Below are 21,856 nucleotides of genomic sequence, written 5' to 3' on the forward strand. Positions count from 1 at the left end.
ACAGAATCTACAGTGCACTCTTATCCCATTATAAGGCAGCAAGGAAAAAATGTCAAGAATAACGGGCTTTTTGTACTAAAAAATATTGGACACAAAATATGGTGATACCTTTTGGTTATGATTTTCCATTGGAATTATACTTTGGAGAGGATTATTTGGGGTCACCAAAGGGGAAAAAAAAAACAAGGCTTAGGGACAAAAGGGATAATGCAGTTTCAGATAATGGGAGAATAGTCCGAGCACCTGCTCTGTACAGTCAGGCAAATGTTTAGCCCTCATGTGTGCAATTTTACAGTTCAGTCCGGAGAGAAGAATCAACTCGTTGCCGGACGAGCCTAGCAGCCCGGCCTGACGGACATCTGCAACAGAAGCACCTGCCTGTTCTCCGAAGGGTGGCACTTGTTGATGTGTCGGGTAAGACCAGGCGAGCTGAAGAAAGTCGAGGGACAGTGTTTGCAGGAAAAGATCTGCTGCTCGCCGTGGTTAGCGCTGCCCTCGGGCTGCCCCAGGGGCAGAAGCAATTCCTCACGCACCGTGTGCCATACCCGATGCTTGTCTCGGATGTCCGCCGACGGGAAATGCGCCCCGCACAAATGACAGGAAAAAGCGATCTGTTGCGGGAGTGGGTGAGACGGTGAGTTGCTGGCAAAGCTGGCAATGCCAGCCTGGTGGGTGCCCAGGTGTTTGCGCAGGTATGCCTGGCGCCGGAAAGACTTGTGGCAATAAGGGCAAAAGTAGACCTCGCCGGGAGGAGCTACCAAACTGGAGCCAGGAGTTGAGGCGGCTGCGGCGGTAGCTTCGCTGCCCGGACCCAGCTGGGAGGCACGAGGAGCCGGCTGGTCCCGGCAGCAGGAGCTGTCCGCCGAGCCGTGGTGCTGATCGCGGCCGGCCTCCCCGCGACTGTTTTCTTTGTCCCGGGTGGGACCGGCCGAGGTGGTCGGGCGCGGCTTGTGCCACCGGCGGTGCGAAGCCAGGTTGGCCGGGCAGCTGAAGATTTTGTGACACTCCGGGCAGCGGTATTCGACGCGCACAATTCGGGAGCAACGATGCTGAGCCAGAGCCAAGGGGTCGGCGTAGGGCTCCTTGCACAGCTGGCAGACAAATTCGCCGAGCAGCGTCGGACGAGCCACGCGGATCCCTTCGCCGCCGGCCTCGGAAGCCGTTTTGATCCGCAACCCCAACACGGGCGATGTGGTCACCTCGTCGGCAAAGCTCAGCTTGCGCACGGCCTTGGGCTTCTTGGCCGGCGGCGCCTTCGCTCGGGAGGGGCGCTTGAGCGGGATAGCCGGGCAAAGCGAGGCAGCCGGCAAGGGGAGCGGCGCCGGCAAAGGCACCGGAGTGCGCGGAATCAGGGGCAGCTTTTCTGCCAGCGCCAAGGCGGGGCCCAGAGGAGAGGATTCGGCCGATACGGAAGAAGGAGCGTAGCGCCTGGGCTCGTCTGCGGCGGAGACTACGCTGTCCGAGCCTCCGGCGTCCCAGATCACCATCACTGGGGAGTTGGGCTGAGGCAGCTGCTGGGGCTGTGGCGGCGCCTCTGGCAAAGGCGTCGCGAGGCGGGGCGCTTCTTCCAGGCGGAGCGCTGAGGGTCCGCCTGCGGGGCGCATCCTATAGGAGCCCCCCGGCCTCCTGCTCCGTTTCACCAGGAACCCCCGCGGCATCTTCCGGGTACACCGGATGGCAGCGCTCCACTTGCACCGGCGCTGCGTGCCCGTCGGGCGTTTATACCCCACGTCCCTCGGGGAGCGAGTGCGTCATCCTTCCCTCGGCCCAAGGCTGCCAATGAGGAAGTTGAGAGGACAAATGGGGAGGGAGGGGAAAGGCGAGTTGGAAAAGGCGGGAGAATCTGAGCTTGGGAGAGAGCCCGGCCACTTTCCCAATCGGCGCTGGCAAGGGGCGGGGCCCGGCAAGGCTAACTGCTTCCCTCCGGGGCAAGCAACTTTCTCACCGCCCAACCATCCCTTACCTGCCCGCTTCTATTAACTTGACCTTCCATACATTGGAAAGAGAGGGAGGGAGGGAGGGAGGGGAGAGAGAGAGGGAGAGGGAGAGGGAGAGGAAGAGAGAGAGAGAGAGGGAGAGAGGGAGAGGGAGAGGAAGAGAGAGAGAGAGAGAGAGAGAGAGAGAGAGAGAGAGAGAGAGAGAGAGAGAGAGAGAGAGAGAGAGAGAGAGAGAGAGAGAGAGAGAGAGAGCTTCTTCTGGCCCGATCTTCCCACACAGGTTCCTCTCTCTTTCTAAGCATCCTTGGAATAATTATCTTCAGTTCTCCCGCAGTTTCCTTCTTCAAAAGCCAAGGCAAAGTTGAAGGAGCCTCGCGGGGCAACAGGCGCTGGCCAGGAGGCTCCAGATGCTTCGGGCAGAGAATTCAATAAGACGAGGGCACCTTACCTGCAGTGGATGGGGTGTTAGATAAAGTTTGGCCCATTCAATAAATAAGCTCCTATTGGTGCTGAAATGATCCCTGAAAGAATGCAGATGTCCCTATCCTCTGCTAAAATGCAAACAATCCGAAGCAAATGAAGCTCCTGAAAGTATGTGGTCCATTTCCCTACTTCAGTAATCCCCCCCCCAAAAAAAAATAAGCCAATGGAGCTCATCCATGACATGAGAGTTTAACCTCTTCCCATTATCAACCAGACACGCAACTTGCACATGGAAAGGTGAAGATTAATGGCAATCTCACTGGGATGCTCATTAGTTCTAATAATCAGGAACTGGGAGAAGTGGCTTGGTAGCTACACTATTTTTCAGTAAGGATAATCATGTATTGTATTTGCATAATGCTATCAAGAGTGCAACAACTTTGCCAGAAACATCAGTATTGTTGTCTCCATTCATGCTGGTTGAGAGAGAAGGATAAGGATAATTTTGCACAATAGCTTTAAACTGCTTGTCTCCTGTGCTAACACCACCTCCAGTATGAATGAAACTGGCTTAAGAAATCACTGTCCAGATTTCAAGCTTTGGTAACAATGCTGGCCATAAAAGTTGGGGAATTCATTAATTCATTAATATTAGCACACATCAGGAAGAACACACAGCCAGCATTGTTACCAAAGCCTGGTTCCCCCTCTTCTGCCAGAGAAACAGGCATGAATCGTTTTTCTTATCTGGATGTATCTTTGAAGATGTGTAGTTTCCCTTTGCAGGAGCAAACAATGTCTAACTGTCATAGAATTGTACTGTTAGGAATTTAAAAGCCATACAGTCCAATACTCAGTGCAGAACTTGCCTGCTTATGGCAAACACATCACCAGTCCACCTCTGGATGAGGGGAGCACACCTCATTGTTTTACAATTTCACTATTCCTGGTAGGATTTGAGCTAGGAGGGGAAACTAATTCTTGTCAGTTTCACAACAGTTCTTGTGTCCAGTCTGAAGAGATACCTTATGCCAGGTCCTGGCTTTACAAGACCCATTAGAAGAATTCCAACACAACAAAAACTTTATTAGATTTTAGTCCGAGAGAACTGGGAGATTTGTCTGCACTGGCAGAAGGGAAAAACTTTGTTGTTATTGTTGCTTCTGCTGCTGCTGCTGTCACTTTTTCATTAAGATTGCCAGGAAGAGGTTTGGAGTTTGCTCACCTCCTTGTTGTTCTGATATACATACCGTACATCCGTTCCTCTTCTCTTTCTTGCAGTCTTTTCACCATTACCCCCAAATCATCACTTTGCAGCCTTCTGTCCATCCACCATTTCACTGCTTTTAAGCAATTTCTGTAGGACTGATTTAAGGAAAAAATAAACAAAAAAAATAAGTTTTTAGCACACAAGGAAAAGGTTCGTTGTTTCGCTAGTCCATTAGACTAGGATAAAATGATTGTGGAGGATTTAGGCATGGAACTGCAACATAAACTAAGCAATGATAGCAGAGATACCACCTACAATGAACTGAATGAGCATTGTCTTCCAATTCTAATTCTTGTGCCATTAGAAGCTGGATAATAGAACTTTTTGCTGTGAAGCAAAAAAAGGCAGGGAAAGATTGCCTTTACACCTGGCTAGGGACAATTTGAGGATGGTGTTATATATTTGTGTCTCCCAGAATTGGCAAACAGGTTGCCCTAACTAAAAATTTTCAATGTGTAATTATCCACTGTCTGACATAAATTCTCTACATCCATGAGATTGGAGAAGATGCATGACTAATGGAAAAAGAGTTTATCTTACTCTGAGCTCCCAACGGCATGTCATTATCACCACTGTATCAAGTAACACATCCTTTCATAAAGAGGGTTTTTTTCCGTAGAAAATTTTAACTGTGTGATACAATATAATTTTGCTATTAGAATGGCTCTAAACTACTTTGAGAACAGTTAAGTACATGTAATGACTATTTTCTGACCAGTTTCATCTAAAATAGATTACCTTCTGTTGACATCAGCATCTTCAATCTAGAAATCAACTACTAGTTGCAAGCTATATTTCAGAATTGCTTCTATTTTTAGTTTGTTCAAAATTTCTTCTGTTCTTCCCAGCTGTTCATCCCCATTTCTCATAAAAGTCCTGTCTTTATTTGGGGTACAATTGTAAATAAAAAGGACAAATCTCTTAGGCCAGGGGTGTCAAACTGCCAGCCCATGGGCTGGATGCATCATAGCGAAACCGCGCCCACCCCATTGCCGGCAATGGCAAAAAAGTCGCAATACGTCGTGACATGTCACGTGACATTGCGAGTTTGACACCCCTGCTGTAGGCTATCTTTGTTTAATAAGAGGAACAAAGTATTGTGGCAGTGAATGAGGTAATGATGAAAGTTAATAATTCTGGAGTACAAACTGCAGTGGTAAGGGCACTAACAATCGTTTCACCATTTTTCCCATGTGTCATCACTGCTGCATGAACTGCCTTGGTTGCCAGGTGGCTTCCAGGTGCAATTCAGATATCGGTCTATAAGGCCCTTTGTGGCATGAAGCCTGATGTTTGAGGGACTGATTATCTCCAGTTGTTTTGGCCTCACTGCTCTCTCTCTCTCTCTCTCTCTCTCTCTCTCTCTCTCTCTCTCTCTCTCTCTCTCTCTCTCTCTCTCTCTCTCTCTCTCTCTCCATGTGTTCTGAAGTCCCTTAATATCTGGCTCTGTTTCCAAGGTATTTGTGGAGTCCCCAGTGAGTCTTTTTATTCTTACTGCGATTATTGTTTTCCAGGTGCTCATCTTTTTAACTGTTTTTAAATTAAGTATTTGAAATATTACATATCCCACAGTCTTTTAAGGTCTGACAGACTTAAAAACCAAATAAATATATATTATTCTCTTGGAGAATGTATCCAACTATTCAGAATAATTTGGCTAATTTCCCACGTTCCTGAAGACTGTTGAATGTAGTGTTTGATTTATTTATATCCTGCCTTTATTATTTTTACAAATAACTCAAGGTGACAGACATACCTAGTACTCTCCCTCCTCCTCCTATTTTCCCCACAACAACAGTCCTGTGAGGTGGGTTGGTGTATTAATATAACACTGGGAGATTATTCAGAGTACTACAAATGACAATTGGAAACACAAATTAGAAGCCAAGAAGTCAAGGGCAGCTATCTCCATTTATCTACAGTATATAAAACTTACATTAAGTATGTAGGGGTAATTCTTTCATTTCAGCAATTATATCTTTCAGGACAAGGAAGTAGCTTAAGGTATTCTGGCTACATTTCATCCTGAAATGAATTATGGGTTAGAACCTTACAAACCTCATTTCTTCTCCTGGGTTTTCAATCACCACGGGTGAAACATGAAGTGTCCATAGCAGCTCATTCATTTGTACTAGCTGTAGCTTCTGGATCTTGAACAGCATTGCAATAATCTTGCAACAACTATTAAAGAAAGTTCAACAAAGATATTGTGCTTATTAGATAAACCATGTCCATAGTTATACTGGAAATAAGTCTCAGTATTCTCCAATAGATGGCTAGAAAATCTTACTTGGACAAAATTGTTGTTGTTGTTTTTAAGAAATCTTGAGTCTGTTTTCTAAACTAGGGGTAGACTTAGAATGATCATATCCAGCCTGCAAAATTCTGAACAACCCACTAGATGGCAGGAAAGGTTCTGTATCTTTAGTGCCATCTAGTGATCACTGTATTTCTGCAGCTCAGCAGTTGTAGCTCAAGTGTAGGCAAACTACAGTCTTCCAGATATTGCTAGACTATGGTTTCCATCTCCTCACCGTTGGCTATGTTGATTGGAATTCATTGGAACTGGAATTCACTTCATCCACATTTGGGTGGATCATACATTATCCATCCCTTTTATTGAGGAAAAAACTACACTGGATTACTTAGAGCTATGACCTCACAAAGGTCAATTGATTCCTGATCACAGACAATAGTTGTTCCCCTGTATATGTAATAAAAATCACAAAACTATGTGTCATTTATTTTGGCCATGCCATGCAGGGAAATTCACTGGAGAAAGTAATTATGTTTCAAAGAGTTTGTGGGGAAAGGAAACCAGGCCACCAAAGAACATGCTGGCTGAACACCATCCAAGCTGACACCCACCAGAGCATAGAACTCAAAGTAGTAGTCCAAGATTGCAAGACATGGAGAGACCTGGCCCACAGAGTCACCAAGAGTCGGATATGACTGAATGGATAACACCATCATCATCACCCTCACCCTCACCATCACCATCATCATCATCACCATCATCATCTGTAATAAACAGTGCTTGGTAGGGAAACATTTGCTTATCACGAGGTCATTCATCTCAAGGAAAAGTATAAAAGTTGCTACCATTTCCTGAAAAAGCAGATTACTAGAGTTCAGCATCTGATAGCAATAGTTAGCCACAAACAGCTTTAGCTCAAGAAGCTGGAACAAGAGATTTTGGAAGGGTAGCTCTATTACTTTGAAATGAATACCTTCAGGACAAGAAAGGAAGAAGATCTCTCTCTCTCTCTCTCTCTCCCTCTATCCATTTATCCTGTATGGGGCAGAATATCATGATGTTTACAGATGGGTATAAAGAGTTAAAAGCCATATGACATATGAATTGAATTTTACACATTAATACCTTAATAACATACTAAACGACCAATTCTATGATTCGTAAGACATTATTAGAGCTCCTGCACAAATATCTTTAAGTTGGCTTGCACCTATATTGAAGGCATTTTATATTATGTCTGTCTATTAATGTGTTAGGAAACAAACCCCAAATTTCACTTGTTGCAGCAAACTTTTCTGGCCTTGTAAATTATATTTTGCTGTAAATTACTGGCATTGTTTCTGTTGATAGTCTTCATAATCAAACATTTGTAAGCAGACTGTCTCTTCAATCTGTTCAGTTGATGCACTTTACCTGATCTTTCATTAAAGTAATCAAAACACTTGCTGTGCTGCATCTAATGAATGTTGCATGTATGATTAAGTACTTTCATTCATATTGCAAGTTTGATTTAATGTAAACTGCCTTTCAGACAGCCATTAGCTTAGCTCCTGTGTGAATTCGATTAATTGGCTGAATTCTTCCAGATGTCCATTAAGTATTACAGGAATTTCTATGTGAAAACAGCGGGGACTGTCTAGCAAAGAACTAAACAATCATAGCTTATATTACTGCCATGACTTACAAAAAGCTGGATTCATTTTCATTAATAAAACATCTGTACTCCTGCACAGTTATGCATCAAGATACATTTATTTTGTGTATATGCTTCTTATGATGACCATAAATGATTTGTTAAACAGGAGCCAAGTAGCTCTGCAACATAGCACACCAACAAAAAAGAATTTAAAATAAAACCAGGGTAAACAGATATGTTCATCCATAAGAATACTATCAGGAAATATATTTGCACAAGGCTAATATGGCTTAAATATGCTTCTCCTATTGCTTAGGCATCCATCACCCATCTTTCTATTTCAACTTTAAGTAGGCCCTTCTGAGCCTTTTCATCCATCAACAAGAATTTGGGAGATTGTAATGGTACTCTTAGAATGTCATTTCATATAATTATATTTCACTTTTCATACACATACACAAACACACTTATTTATCAAATTTATATGGCTTTCCATCTCACATACGATGACTCTGGGAGGTGTACAATAAAATCAACTACTAAAACAGAATATCAAACAATTAAATCATTAACATGAGTAAAAAGCAAGATTGCAACAGGATTAATTAAGATGCTATATGTGGTGCAACCAATGTGCAGATCCCCAAGCCTGATAAAAACCTGTGTGTTTGTGTGTGTGTGTGTGTGTATAAAATTGCCTAGACCTCATAGTTTAATGAGCCCCAACATTTAACAACAATATTGGTTTCAATTATCCCTAACAATAAATAGTTAGGTCTTGTTTACTATTGGTTGTGTGCTCCTAAATAAGGTTTTTTTTGTTTTTTACTTCTGAAACAAGAAAGTGCCTCAGTATAGTTAAATTGAAACACACAGAAGTGTTTTTCTCTTGTAGATATCAAGAGGAATCATGTTCCCATAGCTACATGAGTTTATCAGGTAGACACGGCGTTAAATTACTTTTCAGATGTTTTTGTCAACGTTTACCTTTAGCTAATTCCATTCTGTAATTTTAACTTTTTAGAAAAGAAGTAAAATTCATTAAAGCCTACACAGCCATCCTAGAATTAAAGAAGGCAAATTTTGCCACTTCAATTGTTTTCTGGTACCTGGCCATATAGCACTTTTGCAAAAAAAAAAAAAAAAAAAAAAAAAAAAAAAAAAAGCAGGAAAGAGAAGCTTTAGAAAGGATAGAACTTCAGGTTTTAGTCTGATTTCCCATACTTTTTCTTGACTTGCACTCCAGATGTGAAAGTTAGAGAGTAGTGCATCTTCCTAGGTCTATTGACTTGAGAACTTCAAGGCTCAGAATTCCTTTGTTAATAATTTCAATTCTTTGAAGAAGTCAACAAGGCAGCTCTCTGGCTGCAGGAAAGGAACAAATTCAGGTAAGAAAATATACTGATCAGCGTAGGAGCCACTGCTGTTTCTGCCGCAAATAGCCTTGCAAATGAAGGCTTTAAGAAATTTATGGCCAGTGGGATTTTGTGATTAAAATGATTGAAGAATAATAAGCAGCTCTGGATTATTACCAAGTTTCTTAGGAAGAACATAAGAAAAGACCTCAGACCTATCTAGATTAGCCCCTTATAATGCCCCTCTGTCAGGATGTGATGATGGTTATCAGCTTGGACGGCTTTGGATTCATGGTCAATCATGGCTCTGAGTCTGGATGGCTGTATGCAAGAAAGGCCATCTGTTTCATTTGTGAGCTTCTCACAAAAGCATCTTGAGGGCTGTTGTGTTTAAACAGGAAGCTAGATTAGATGATCCTTGGGCCTGGTCCAGAAGGGCTATTGTTATGTTCTTAAATCCCCATAAGAAAGCATAGTTTTTGGATCAGCCTATGAGTTTGGTCACAGGAACAAAGAATATGTCTTGTTTGATCGTTGCCTGATATATTCTTGTGTCCTTATTTGTGGTAAAGAGACAATAGACCCTATACTTATATATGTTGCTGCTAAATATATGCTGTATAAATGTGATTAATAAATAAATATACAAATAAATCTAACTTTATTCTGAAAGATTACACATGCAGTAATTCCTTCCTCTTGAGAACATATGACTGTGAATTTCTCTGGGGCCAGTAATGTTGGTAGCTGCTAAGCTGTAAAACTGTTTAAAATGTTGCAATTTTACCATTCTGCCAAATGCCTTATATCCTGACCTGTACATTAACAAAGTGACATGCTGAGGGCAAGTCATGCTTTAGAACAGTGTTTCTTAAAATGCAGAGCTACCAATAGACCCCCAACACTCTTATCAGGGGTCTGCAAAATTAAAATTGTCAGCCTATGTTGAAAAATAATGCAATATTTAAACCCCATCAAACAGTTTGAGAAATCGTTAGCAGCAGCAAATGCATCAATTTTATGTTTTAATCCAGTAACTAATGATAAATATTAGCCATGCGAATATGAGTTTGTTTGGGATCCTCCATAATTTTTTAAAAAGTGGGAAGGGGTGCTGAGAGAAAAAAGTTTAAGAAATACTGTTCTACAAAAATACCTTCTACTGAGACAGTTTTGCTAGTCAGCTACATGAGGGATAAGCTGAAAAGATCTGACATGCCATTTTTTTAACCACAGATGCCAAACCATTTATGCTCTTGACCTGTTAGTTTCAGGTTTTGCTAAGTGTGATCTCATTGACAATATCCTAAGTGGATATTTTAGTATTGAAAGGCAACAATTAATGCATCTTTTAAGTCTCCTGGTGTTTAAAAAATTGCCCCCAAGTGCCAGTAAAGATACAAATTACTTCACAAGAGAGAAAAATTACTCTGCTTACTGTTGAACTGCTTTAATGTACTAATACTTTTGAAAATCCCTATTAATTCATATGATTAATCAATATTTATTGGTTAAGTGGCTATCACCAATTCACCATATGGCCTAGCATGATATTGTGCAAAATGTTTTAAAAATATTTTCTCAGTTCCCACTAACAACATATCACATGAGGATAACTACATGTTGTTTTAGTTCAAGATTTGTAATCAAGGCTTCCTAGTGTAACCTTCTGTTGCTTTAGAAATTAACTAAAATGAATATTATGATATATATTTTCAGATACTGACAGCAGTGAGCCTTGAAACTCTAGGTCTTCAGACAAGGCAGAATAAAGCGAGACAGGTAAGAGCACATTGAAAAGTCGGGGGGGGGGGGAAGGAAGCCAGTATAATAAGGAATCAAAAAGCATGAAGTGGCATGATTAATGATAAGAACGATCAGATGTACCGTAATAAATTAGTCTTCTGGGTAATCTGTAAGTTGATATCTAGGGTGGCCATATCTGGCTGCAAAACTCTAGATGACCAGCAGAGAGTAACAGAAATTTCTTTATACAATATCTGTAGCTCAGAAGGCTAACTTAAAATATAATAGTAAATCAGAGTTCATATCAATGGATTCACAAACAAGAAAAGTAAACATGGTTTGTTTGGCCAATTGATGGCTAATGTCCCCCATATCAGATGAAATCAAGTCCCACCTTAGCCACAGAAGCCATCTGGGTGACCTTGGGCCGGTCATTCTCTCTCAGTTTAACCCACTTCACAGGGTGGTTGTGGTGGGAAAAATAGGAAGAGGCAGGTATGCTGGATATGTTTGCTGCCCCAGATTATTTGTATAAATAATAAAGGTGGGATACAAATAAATAAGATAAATAGAATGGGAACACCTTGACATCTCTGCTTATGTATTTCTAGGAGTTCATAGTATAATGTGGGTGTTCTTTGTGTAAATGAGAAAGAGCCTTGTGGAGTGAATCTGTGTTTTTTGTTTGTTTGACTGTTTGCGACAGTGCTTGTGTTATCCTTTTTTGATGGCCTTTTTGATGGCCTTTAATATCTGTATTTTGCCTGTATTTGTGGGGGGGACAGTTACAAGGCACTTCCCCTGTGGGTTTATGGGTGGGTTTGTTTAGGGAGCTCTATGGGTTTTCTGAAGGGAGTGCAAGCCTTTCCTGAGCTTAACTATTTTGCCTTTTGTGAAACGGGAAATTGGTTGTGTTTTTCTGGAAACAAACCTGTGATTTGGCATTTAGAGGTCAGATCCCTATCGTTTTCTTATGTCCAGGGAGAGTTTAGATGTGAACAGAAGAGTGTTGCCATGGTGATTAAAGAATGAGGAGAGCCTGAGTAAGGAGCCTTTTTTCAACAGCCCTCGCCTTCTTCTGTAGGCTGGCAAGAAGTTTGGGATGACATTAGGAATAAGCCAGTATGCCAGCCATTAAAGATAATCTGTTGTTTAAACCAAGCAGAATTTCAGTTCTGAACTGTGATTTCATAGCACAGTTTTAACAAAAAAATAAATAAATCATGATTTGCATCCTGAGATACAGCCAAACATTCAATTGAATTAAAATTAGGCAAAACAAGTTCCAGTTTAGCATTATCCACAAACAAGGCAAGACAGTGCAAATGTAAGAGTAGTCAAAGTAGTTAAATTTCCCCTAGATATCATAAAATCATATTCTCTTCTATTAAAACACTGAAATATCCCACTGCATACTTCTTTCCATGTGGGCATAGACCAATTAAGGACCATATTTTGGCCACAATTGTTTGCCAAATATGAATCCATCTGACAGTGGAACCATCCATCCCACATTGTTCCAAAACCTTCCAAAGAAGGTTATGGTCTACTTTATCAAATGCTTTGCTGAAGTCCAAGTTCAGTACATCTATAGCATTCTTTTGCTCCACCAATCTAGTCATGTTGTTACAGAAAGCAATAGGATTTGTCTAGCATGACTCCTTTTTAAGAAATCCATGTTGGCTTTTGGTATTCACCCTGTTCATTTTTAAGTGTTTGCAAACTCACTGCTTGATTCCCTTTTCTAGGACTTTCTGAAGTATTGATGTCAAGTTGATTGGTTTGTAGTTTCCAGGATCTTGGTCCTCCCCCCCTTTCAAATATTGGATCAATCTTGGCTTTTCTGCAGTCTTCTGGCACTTCTCCTGTGCTTCATGATTTCTCTAAAACTTCAGTCAGTGGCTCTGAAACGGCATCCACCAGTTCCTTTAATTCCTGGGATATAATTCATCTGGTCCTGTACACTGGAATTCATTAAGAGCAAATAGGTGTCCTCTTACCAATTCCTTATCTATTTTGATCTGTATATAACTTCTGCTCCTCCGAATGTTGCTCTGACAAGGCAGACTGCTATTCCTTTTTTGAAATGGCGGGTATAATATAGGAATTAAGCAATTCAGCGTTGTCCTTGTTGCCTGTCACCATCTTGGTATCCTCTCCAAGTAATGGATCAACTGTTTCCTTGACTTAGCTTTTCTTCTTACCTATTCAAGGAACCCTTTTGGTTGATTTTTGGCAAATATAGCAAGCTTTAGCTCGTGCTGAAACTTAGCCTTTCCAAACCCTTCTTTTCAGATTGAGGCTATTTCCTGATATTCTGCTTTTGTTATGTGGCCCTCTTTTCTTTTGTTAAACTTTTCCTTTTTGTTTCTTAGTTTATGAGACAGGGCTTATGCAACCACACCAGTCATGTCCCTTTCTTCAATATTGATTGTGTTTGGACCTCAATTATCTCATTTTTCAGAATTTCCCATTTCCTGAACTTTTTTCCCCATCACAGTTTCCATCTACAGGAACCTTTGCAATTTTTCTTTTATCTTGTTGAATATGTTGCCTTCTATACTGACCGTGAAGTTAAGCTATGTAATTTCTCTTTGCTTTCTTCTCTTTGCTTTTCTGCTTCATATTCTTGTTCTATTCACACTGGCCATTACCATGATATTCCGATAATATGAGACATGCTGATTAGCAAAGTTCAATGTTATTTCCACTGAACTATAAAAATCTTTCTTTAAAAATTGAAAAAAAAACTATGAACAAAGAAGCAGGACTAAGTGTGAAAAGGGATTCTGAGCTGTTATGATAAGTATTCCTAAACCTATAAAATGAATGCATTGTAAGGCGCACAATGGTAGAAATCTATGCAAATATTACTTGAAAAAAAGAAATGACATGTTTATCCTGAGTCCGAAAGGAGAAGGGCGGGATATAAATGCAATAAATAAATAAATAAATAAATAAAATATCCTAAGATACCATTGCATTTGAGATTATATATTTTAGTGACTATATTCAGCTTTTAAAAATAGTAGGCTTTTACAGTATGTTTTGAAATACAGATGCTGGTACTGAAAATGTATTTCTATATGAAAAGAAAATATGAAATCAAAAATATATAATATAGTATTGTGTTTTGTATCAAACGATGATGAGCCATTGTATTCACTTAAATGAAAAAGTAATCTTTTAGATTTTTTTTGTTTTTTTAACATAAAAATGCACACAATGAATTTTTAAAAATAACTCAAACCAGGCAAGATAAGCCACCAGTAATTTGTAATTTATAACAGTTTTCAGTTTCACTGAAAGCAAAGGTTCATAAATCACAACTTCTTTTCAAGCCTGAGGTACTGAAAAATTAAATCAGCAGGCCTTGTTATTGATGTTTTTTCTAACACAACTGTTTTGAAATCCCTGCCTTTCATATGTCCCTAAGAAATAAAAAGAATTGTGTGATGAATCATTTGAACTATTAATTCTTTTAACAGATTAATATCCAACACTTTCTTCCTTTATTATATTGGCCACTGTTTGACCTCTAAGCAACCTTTTCTAGATGCTGATTTTAGGGCCCATCTCACATTTTGTAAGCCTCTGCAATGATCCCTCTTCATACAGAATAATAATAGGTGTGTGTGTGTGTGTGTGTGTGTGTGTGTGTGTGTGTGTGTGTGACAGAGATAAAGTATGTAAATTAATTCCAGCAAGGGGATATGCCATGATTTCTTTAAACAACTTCAGCCTTCTTACCTCTGTTGTTTAGAAGACTGACAGAAAGATTCCTTCACCAATCCACTGTAAAGGAACTCATTCTCTCGTTATACTAATTTCCTTCTCCTACTCAAGCCATATGAGCTATCCCAGGAGTTCAGAGTTAAATGAAAATGTTTGTTTTCTTCGTATCCTTTGCAATACGTGGAAAGTTTGGGCTAGGTCCATGTTTACTTATTGTTTATTAATTTTTGTAGACCTGCTTTACCTCAGCAGGGTCCTAGTAGTAAACATCAAAAAATTAAGATATACAATTAAATCATATATTGAGCATATCAATAAATGCAGGAGCAAAACTCAGTAAATCCTAAATTATTCAAAACAGTTGTTTTGGTGATTTCTAGAAAGGTAAATAGAAGGGACTAATCTCACTTCTGGAGGAAAATCGTTGCACAAAACTGGATCCATCTTCATCAACAACAACAAAATGTTTGCAAACTGCAAACCACTTCATTCCTCAAAAAGCAGGGAACCATACGAACTTTTCCAAAAATCATCTATCAGGCAGGCTGATTTCAGTAGGCAACAATCGTCCTTGAAGATACTAGGTAACAATCCTAATTAGGTCTATATACCGTAGTTTATAGGTTATAGCATTTTGAATTGCAACCACAAATCTTTTGATGGTCAATGTATGACATGTAACAGTGATTTGTCATTGTGGTTCATACCAGCCCACAAATAAACCTATATTTTCTGTACCAACTGCTGTTTCCAAATGGTCTTCAAAGATAGCCCATGTAAAGGACATTGAAGCAATCCAGCATATTGTGATAAGGCACTGATTATCACTGTAAGGTCATTCTACTTCAGTTAGGGCTACAGCAGGGACGTCCACCAAAATAAGGCAAATGACCTCTCTACTTGCCCACCGAGCAGTAGTCATGAGCCCAGAATAGCCCCCTGTTCCTTGCACTTCAGTCCAGAATCAATGCTGGGGCTGGAAAAGTACTTCTATATAGAAACAGTGTCACCAACAAGTTAGGGTTACTTCAGCCTGTTTCATCAGTCCAGACTTCAACAGCCATCCCAACTGGGTATAAATTTTCATAACAATATTAGATCAGCCTGGGATCAACTAGAGAGACATATTTGAGTAAAACCAGCATACTGATGACACCTTACCTGAACCTACAGATTACCTCTCCCAGGTATTTCATATGAGCACTGAAGAGAAGTGCGAAAAGGATAAAATCCTGAATTCTCACATGAGGAAATTGTCTCCAGGTTGACCACTCATCTGCCACAACACCATCTGCATCCATTTCCTCAGAAAGGTTCAGAACTATTGCAAAATAATGCTTCCAATTCTCAATCTCCACAAGTAGTCCAGATACCAAATACACCGAGAAATCTACTAGGAGCAGGAGAAATGCATCATCCTTGGTTCTGACACACAATGTTTGACCAGAGTGACAAATGCTATTTTCATTTCACACCTAGGACTGAACTGTAACTAAAAAGGAGTTGCATATTTTATTCCAGACAGCTCAAAAAAGTCATACAAGAAGCTTTTTCAAACTACCTACACTGTAATTTTCTCAAGAGCCCATGCAGTGTAAAAAGGATAGCAATGAGGTCAGTTTAACTGGACCATGCAGATTTCTGTGCTTTTGCATTTATCCAGATACTTATGCCATCTGCTGTGGGGGAGGGAAAACTAGGTTGAATGATGTAGGGAATGTTGAATTAATCTGTGCATTTCTGGAAAGATACTGAAATTTATACTTGCTTCACAATCTCAAGCTACCTTAGATGAAGTTGATTACATTCATACATAAGTCAACTAGAGCTAGGAACAATCCCAGACTACCTTAGATGAAGTTGATTACATTCATAGATTTTAGGTAAGTCAACTAGGGTTAGGAACAGTAGATCCCTCACTAACCCAATGCTCATGGAGGACAATGGTGATATAGATAAAGCTGCAAGTTGTAGGGTAGGTATAATTCCTCAAGTGAACTGAAAAATTGTGGTGGCCATTGTCAGCATAAATGAAAATTCAGCTGGTTGCTTGCTTAGTTTATGTGCATATAATGGAAGGGCCACAACCTTATCAGCTTCAGCCAAACATGGGTCTTTTTTCAACTGCAAAGTACTAATATTGGAGAGGAGTTGGTAGGCAGTGAATACATAATTATTGAATTGATCCAAAAATATAAGTGCAATCAGCCATACCCACCAAAAACATTATGGTTATCATGAAATTATTCCTACTAGGAAAAAAAATAACTTCAAAAACCATCAGTTCATTTAAATTCATTTCTTCAGAAAGACAGAGAGCTTATTAAATTGTAAGTCCACTTCTTCTAAAGCAGCATGCTGGCTAGGGAATTCTGGACGTTGAAGTCAATACATTTTAAAATTGCCAAGTTTTTGAAAAACACTACTCTAAGGGCTTGTGAAAAATGCAGTATGCTTGCAATCTAATATATACTTTAAGAAATTAATAAACTCTTTGTTCTTTTCATGGTTCTTAACCAGGACAAAAATTAAGGTCTTACAATGTGGCCAAAAGAGATTTCAAAACAATCTTGATGCAATCTTTTTGACAGATCTTGGGCAATGCCTGCTGGTAATAAGACTTGTGTGTTATGGTAATAAATAGATAGATAAAGATGATGCCTGTATTTTAAAAAAGGCTTAATTCTCCTATGTAATCATATCTTAATTAATAATGCTAGAGGTCAAATAAGTAACGCGCTTAATAACATAATTATTTTTGACTATTCGTTGACTTATGCAATTTGGGTGCCTGTCCCATTTCATATGTGGGAAAATCTCATTGTACATGAGTCTTATTAAAGCAGCCCTTATGCAAGGAAGGGGGATCAGCAAACTGCAAGCAAAATATATAGAGTGAGGCTTCTCTAAGCAAGGTTGTTTCCTTTCCCTTCCCCACCAATTGGGCTGTTTAGAACATCTCTGTTGATAGAAACAGGAAGCTTTCTTCTACCCCCTCCAGAAGGGCAAATGTAGCAGCAGAAAGAGTAGGTTCCACATAGGGACAAGGACTAACTCTCCCTCCCTTATGACCCTTAGGCCAGGAAATTCTCTCCAGTGGAAGTAAGATGGAATCCCTCCAGAGCAATAAAAGAGATAAGTGAGATAAATGAGAATTCCTCTTGGATTGTACTACAATGTACCTCGACACAGGAAAGGCTGCAATAATTTATTATCATTTATTAAGAGAATCTATATGCATCATACCAAAGTTTTCTTAGAAGGCTCATGGTTTTCAATAAGGGACAAGATCTGCAAGCAAAGAAGGGGCAAAGGTTTGTGGATACAGTAACTTTCGGGATACGATAGCAAAATGGAAAAGGTTTTTCAATCAGGAGATGATAGTTTTCTAAAAACAGGTTGAAAGACAGCTATAATTAATGATTCAAAGATAGTAAAGCACATAAGGAAGGAGAAACATTAATGCTTTTTACCACTGTTAAAAGGAAAAAAAGATTTTACAATAGCAAATTGAAATGAATAGTGACAATAAAGCAAATAGAAAGGCTAAAGATGATAATAATAATTTTTAAAAAAAATCTGGAGTAGACATTTTAGTAAAATACTCTTAATTGACATCCTAACTATTGGGAGGATGTCTAAATGTGCTTGGCGACTGTGATATAGTTTATTTAGCCAAAGAACATGATTAAAAAGCACATTGTCCTGTAAGCACTGAAATGTGACTTTTGAAAATGTGGCCCATTATCCTTTCCCACTGTTTCTCTAAGAACCAGGCAGGAAGCAAGATGTGAGCTGTTTCGAGCCTGAAATGTCTTCTTACGTAGCACTTCCAAGGCAATTATGTCAATTTCTCTTAGCTATAAATCTATTGATTGCAATTTTATGTGGAGTTCATGTTAGCGTTGTTCTTTTTCTTTTCTCTTTCTTTTTCTTTTTGAGCTATAGCTTCAATTCCATCTGCACTATAGGAAAACTTTTTTTTCTTTTTTAAACAGGTGAGAAGAATCATTTGTTTATTATTATATAATTATCATTTTTATTTTTAAATAAATTTTAGGCAAGATGTTTGCCTTTATATTAAAATATGAACAAAGTAGTACAATGAAATCTTTCATCAGTTCCTGACACAATCCCACTTTTATGGCTTTTCATTATTTTACGGTTAGATTTTAGGGAGATAAAAAAGAAAAGTGGTAATTACATCTCGGTGATACAGATGGCCCTCAACGTTTGGACTTTTGAGCCCAAAATTTCTGTTGTTAAGTGAGACATTTGTTAAGTCATTTTGGATACCTTTTACAACCTTTCTTGCCACAGTTGTTAAGTGAATCACTGCAGCTGATAAGTTAGTAACCCCGTTGTTAAGTGAGTCTGGCTTCCCCATTGACTTTGCTTGTCAGAAGGTCGCAAAAGTGGATCACATGACCTTGGGGACACCACAAAGGTCATAAATACAGACTAGCCACCAAGCATCTGAATTTTGATCACATGATCATGGGGATGTTGCAAAGGTTGTAACTGTGAAAAACAGTCATAAGTCACATTTTCAATGCCATTGTAACTTCGAACAGTCACTAAATGAACTGTTGTAAGCCGAAGACTACGTGTACAGGGATATTTCTGTCAAAAAAGAGGTTATTCTGAGTTTCTTTTCTCCCCTGGACTCAAGAATCTCATTTGCGGTGGCCCTGCTTCCTCCCTTAACCCTCTTGCAGGCTCCTTTGTGTTCCCAGGGTCTGTGAGGTATTCGGCCACTGGCAAATATTCATTTTAACAGGCAATTCCTTTGAAATTTCCAGTGAAATAATAAAGTGATATAATTTGTTTTAAACAGGATCCCATGTAGCTGCTTTAGTACTGACATGCTGTGTTCACGTTTCACATTAAATCATGGTTTGTGGGTTCCTTGGTGCTCTCTGAGCACTGATGATGTTATCTAGTTTGGTAATGAAATGTTTGCAAGGAAAAAAGACAAGTTCAGAGAGTGCCAAGGAAACCACAGTTTAACCCTGAGTTACAAATATTCTCTTCTTGTAAGTCATGGTTTGCTGAATAGCCCATAACTGAGTAAGTTCACACATCATCCCAGGCTATATACCAAGGCTGTGTGGTATCGCAGAAAATATGCTAGACTAGCTATTGAAATCACTGGGTATCTTTGGGCCATTCACTCTTTCTTAGTCCAGGATGTTTCCAACATCATGAACTCTTAAAGTAAAGGCAGGATATACAATAAATATTATAAATAGGCAAACAAATTATGATTTGATTCTCATAATATGCTACTCTCATGAACTAACAAGAATATGCCCCATGTCTCCCATGCTATTCACAGCTATTTCTTAAGCAGACTTCAGAAATTCCATCTGGACTGCAATCAATTGACAGGCAGGATGTGCTAGTGGTCAGTCCAGATTGTGGTGGCCACAAGACAGGGCATGTTATTCCATGCAGGAGAAGCAGACTTTGCTGGTTAGCTCCTGCATAGACCAGTCCTGCTTTTCCTTCTAGGAATAGTTCCCTCCTCACTCAGTTATTCCCATTTCTTTGTTTTTCCAGATATTTGAGTACATGGATGTTTTTACATTCCCCCTTCCCTTATTATTATATTACTAGCTGTACCCGGCCACGCGTTGCTGTGGCTCAGTCTCAATGCGCCATTGTGCATTCATCCCAAACAATAAGTTTGCGTTTCTGCAATACTTTTCTCATGCCGGATGCTTTGGAAATGTTGCACGTGGGAGTTTCAATGAATTGCATGTTCAATGGCAATTTCAAAGCGTCCAACAGATGGCGCTGTTTTTCAAAAAAAGCATGTTTTTACCTGTCACAGGTGTGACATCTATGTAATATAGGTATATAGAAACACGTGCGTATTCGAATGCAACGTTGTGTCAAAATTTCAAAGCAATCGGTGAAGAACTTTCGGAGATTTAAGATTTTGAACAAACGAACATTTACATTTTTATTTATATAGATTATTGCTTTGTCACACATATTATTATATGATTACCGTGAGCTGCCTAGAGTAGTCCCACAATGAGATAGACAACAAATTAATTAAAAAAATTAATAAATAAACCTCTTGGCCACTAATGCAGACCCTTTCTTTTCTCTTATGATAATAGCACTGGTCTGATGCTAGAACCACGAAGAACCTACTATTGTTTCTACTATTCTATATGTCTATAGACACTTTGCAGTATAAAGAAATAACCGATAGTTCAAGGTTGTAGCAACATTCTTAAATTGCACTCTCAATATGCTTATAAACAAAAGGAAAGGAAAGGAAAAGTTTCCAATACGGTGGGCAGGATATGAGAAAACGAGGAGAGCATGCCTCACGCAGCCTGGGCAGAAATGAAAAATGTAAGGGTTGAAAGGCACCTGAGCTTCTAGGTTGAGGGTAGTTCACTGACTTAATGGATCATCATTAGATTAATTGCAAGACCCTGTTAAAAAACATCTCTGACTATAGTAGCTTAGCACCCCAGGACAAAATGGTTGTACAGGAGGCTGCACTGCAGCCAATAGAAGCTGGAGCTGCTACTAGAAAGGGCAACTCAAGCTGGAAAGCAGCCATTTTAAATTGAAGCTGGAAAACACAGGCCAGGATGCATTTGCAATGGTCTAGGAGTAAGAGGAAGATTACATCATCTGTACTTGTACCCAGAAAGTAGTGAATAGCCTGTATTGGTGATGAGCCAAATAGAAAGTGCAGGTCTGCCCTTAGTGTCATGTGTAAACTCAACCTACACCTGCTAATTGCTCCTATCCATACAAAATATTAAATCTGTTACCTTTTCACCCCAAGTAATATTGTCATTATCATCATCATCATCACCACCATTGTTGTTATTCAAATGTTAAGAGTAAAAATTTAAAGGGAAAAATTAGTAATTTGCCCCAGATCAGTCACTATGTCTATGGTTAACATGCTTTTTGTACCTAGATCTATACACTCTCACAAATGAATATCAAATCCACTGCTCACTTTGTCTAACCATGCACATCTCTGGGGCAAAAAGACTGTATCGGGATCTCCAAAATTTATTGTGTTCTCCACACACACAAGTTTGCTTTTTTAATTTTAGCTTTTGTTGGATTTATCAGGCAAAATTGATGCTTTAAACCTTTCAGTGTTCAAACACCCACTTTACCCCATACAATTCCCCAAACTTTCTTCTAAATGGGTTCTGGGCCTGCTCAGTTTTGCAGCCCCCAAAGGCTGATGCCCACTTTAAATGAATAGAACTTTGGCATCCTGAGTGACCTACACAGAGCTCTTACATTTCTCCAAATATCTCCTCTCCAGGAGAATAAAAATGTACTTCCACCTTTGAAGAGTTAAACCGAAGAGTTAAAGGCTCGTACATTATCTATGATCATGCAAGGCAATGTATAGGAAGTCTTACTAGCTCTAAGTGCTGTATGAATTGCACTATTATCTGGCATAAAGACCTTAAACACCATAAATCACATCAGGGTGCCTCT

General features: G+C 39.6%; 1 protein-coding gene across 1 annotated transcript; it reads right to left on the reverse strand.

Moving 5' to 3' along the window:
- Nucleotides 1–335: 335 nt before the first annotated feature.
- Nucleotides 336–1,658, reverse strand: INSM2 (INSM transcriptional repressor 2). The gene is made up of 2 exons (XM_029285920.1): nt 792–1,658; nt 336–740 (listed from the first exon to the last, which is right to left on the reverse strand). Exons 1-2 carry the CDS (start codon nt 1,656–1,658, stop codon nt 336–338), a joined length of 1,272 nt encoding a protein of 423 aa, XP_029141753.1.
- Nucleotides 1,659–21,856: the final 20,198 nt, after the last annotated feature.

This window comes from Protobothrops mucrosquamatus, unplaced genomic scaffold, assembly GCF_001527695.2.
Source record: "Protobothrops mucrosquamatus isolate PMUCROS unplaced genomic scaffold, P.Mucros_1.0 scaffold2496, whole genome shotgun sequence".
NCBI classification, from domain to species: domain Eukaryota; kingdom Metazoa; phylum Chordata; class Lepidosauria; order Squamata; family Viperidae; genus Protobothrops; species Protobothrops mucrosquamatus.

What these genes read in the sequence shown, in the direction of transcription:
- INSM2 (XM_029285920.1), bottom strand. Translation starts at nt 1,658, where the DNA reads ATGCCGCGGGGGTTCCTGGTGAAACGGAGCAGGAGGCCGGGGGGCTCC. An exon ending in GTCCGGGCAGCGAAGCTACC is followed by an intron (nt 741 to 791) that starts GCCGCAGCCGCC and finishes CCTCCCGGCGAG; the next exon opens with GTCTACTTTTGCCCTTATTG.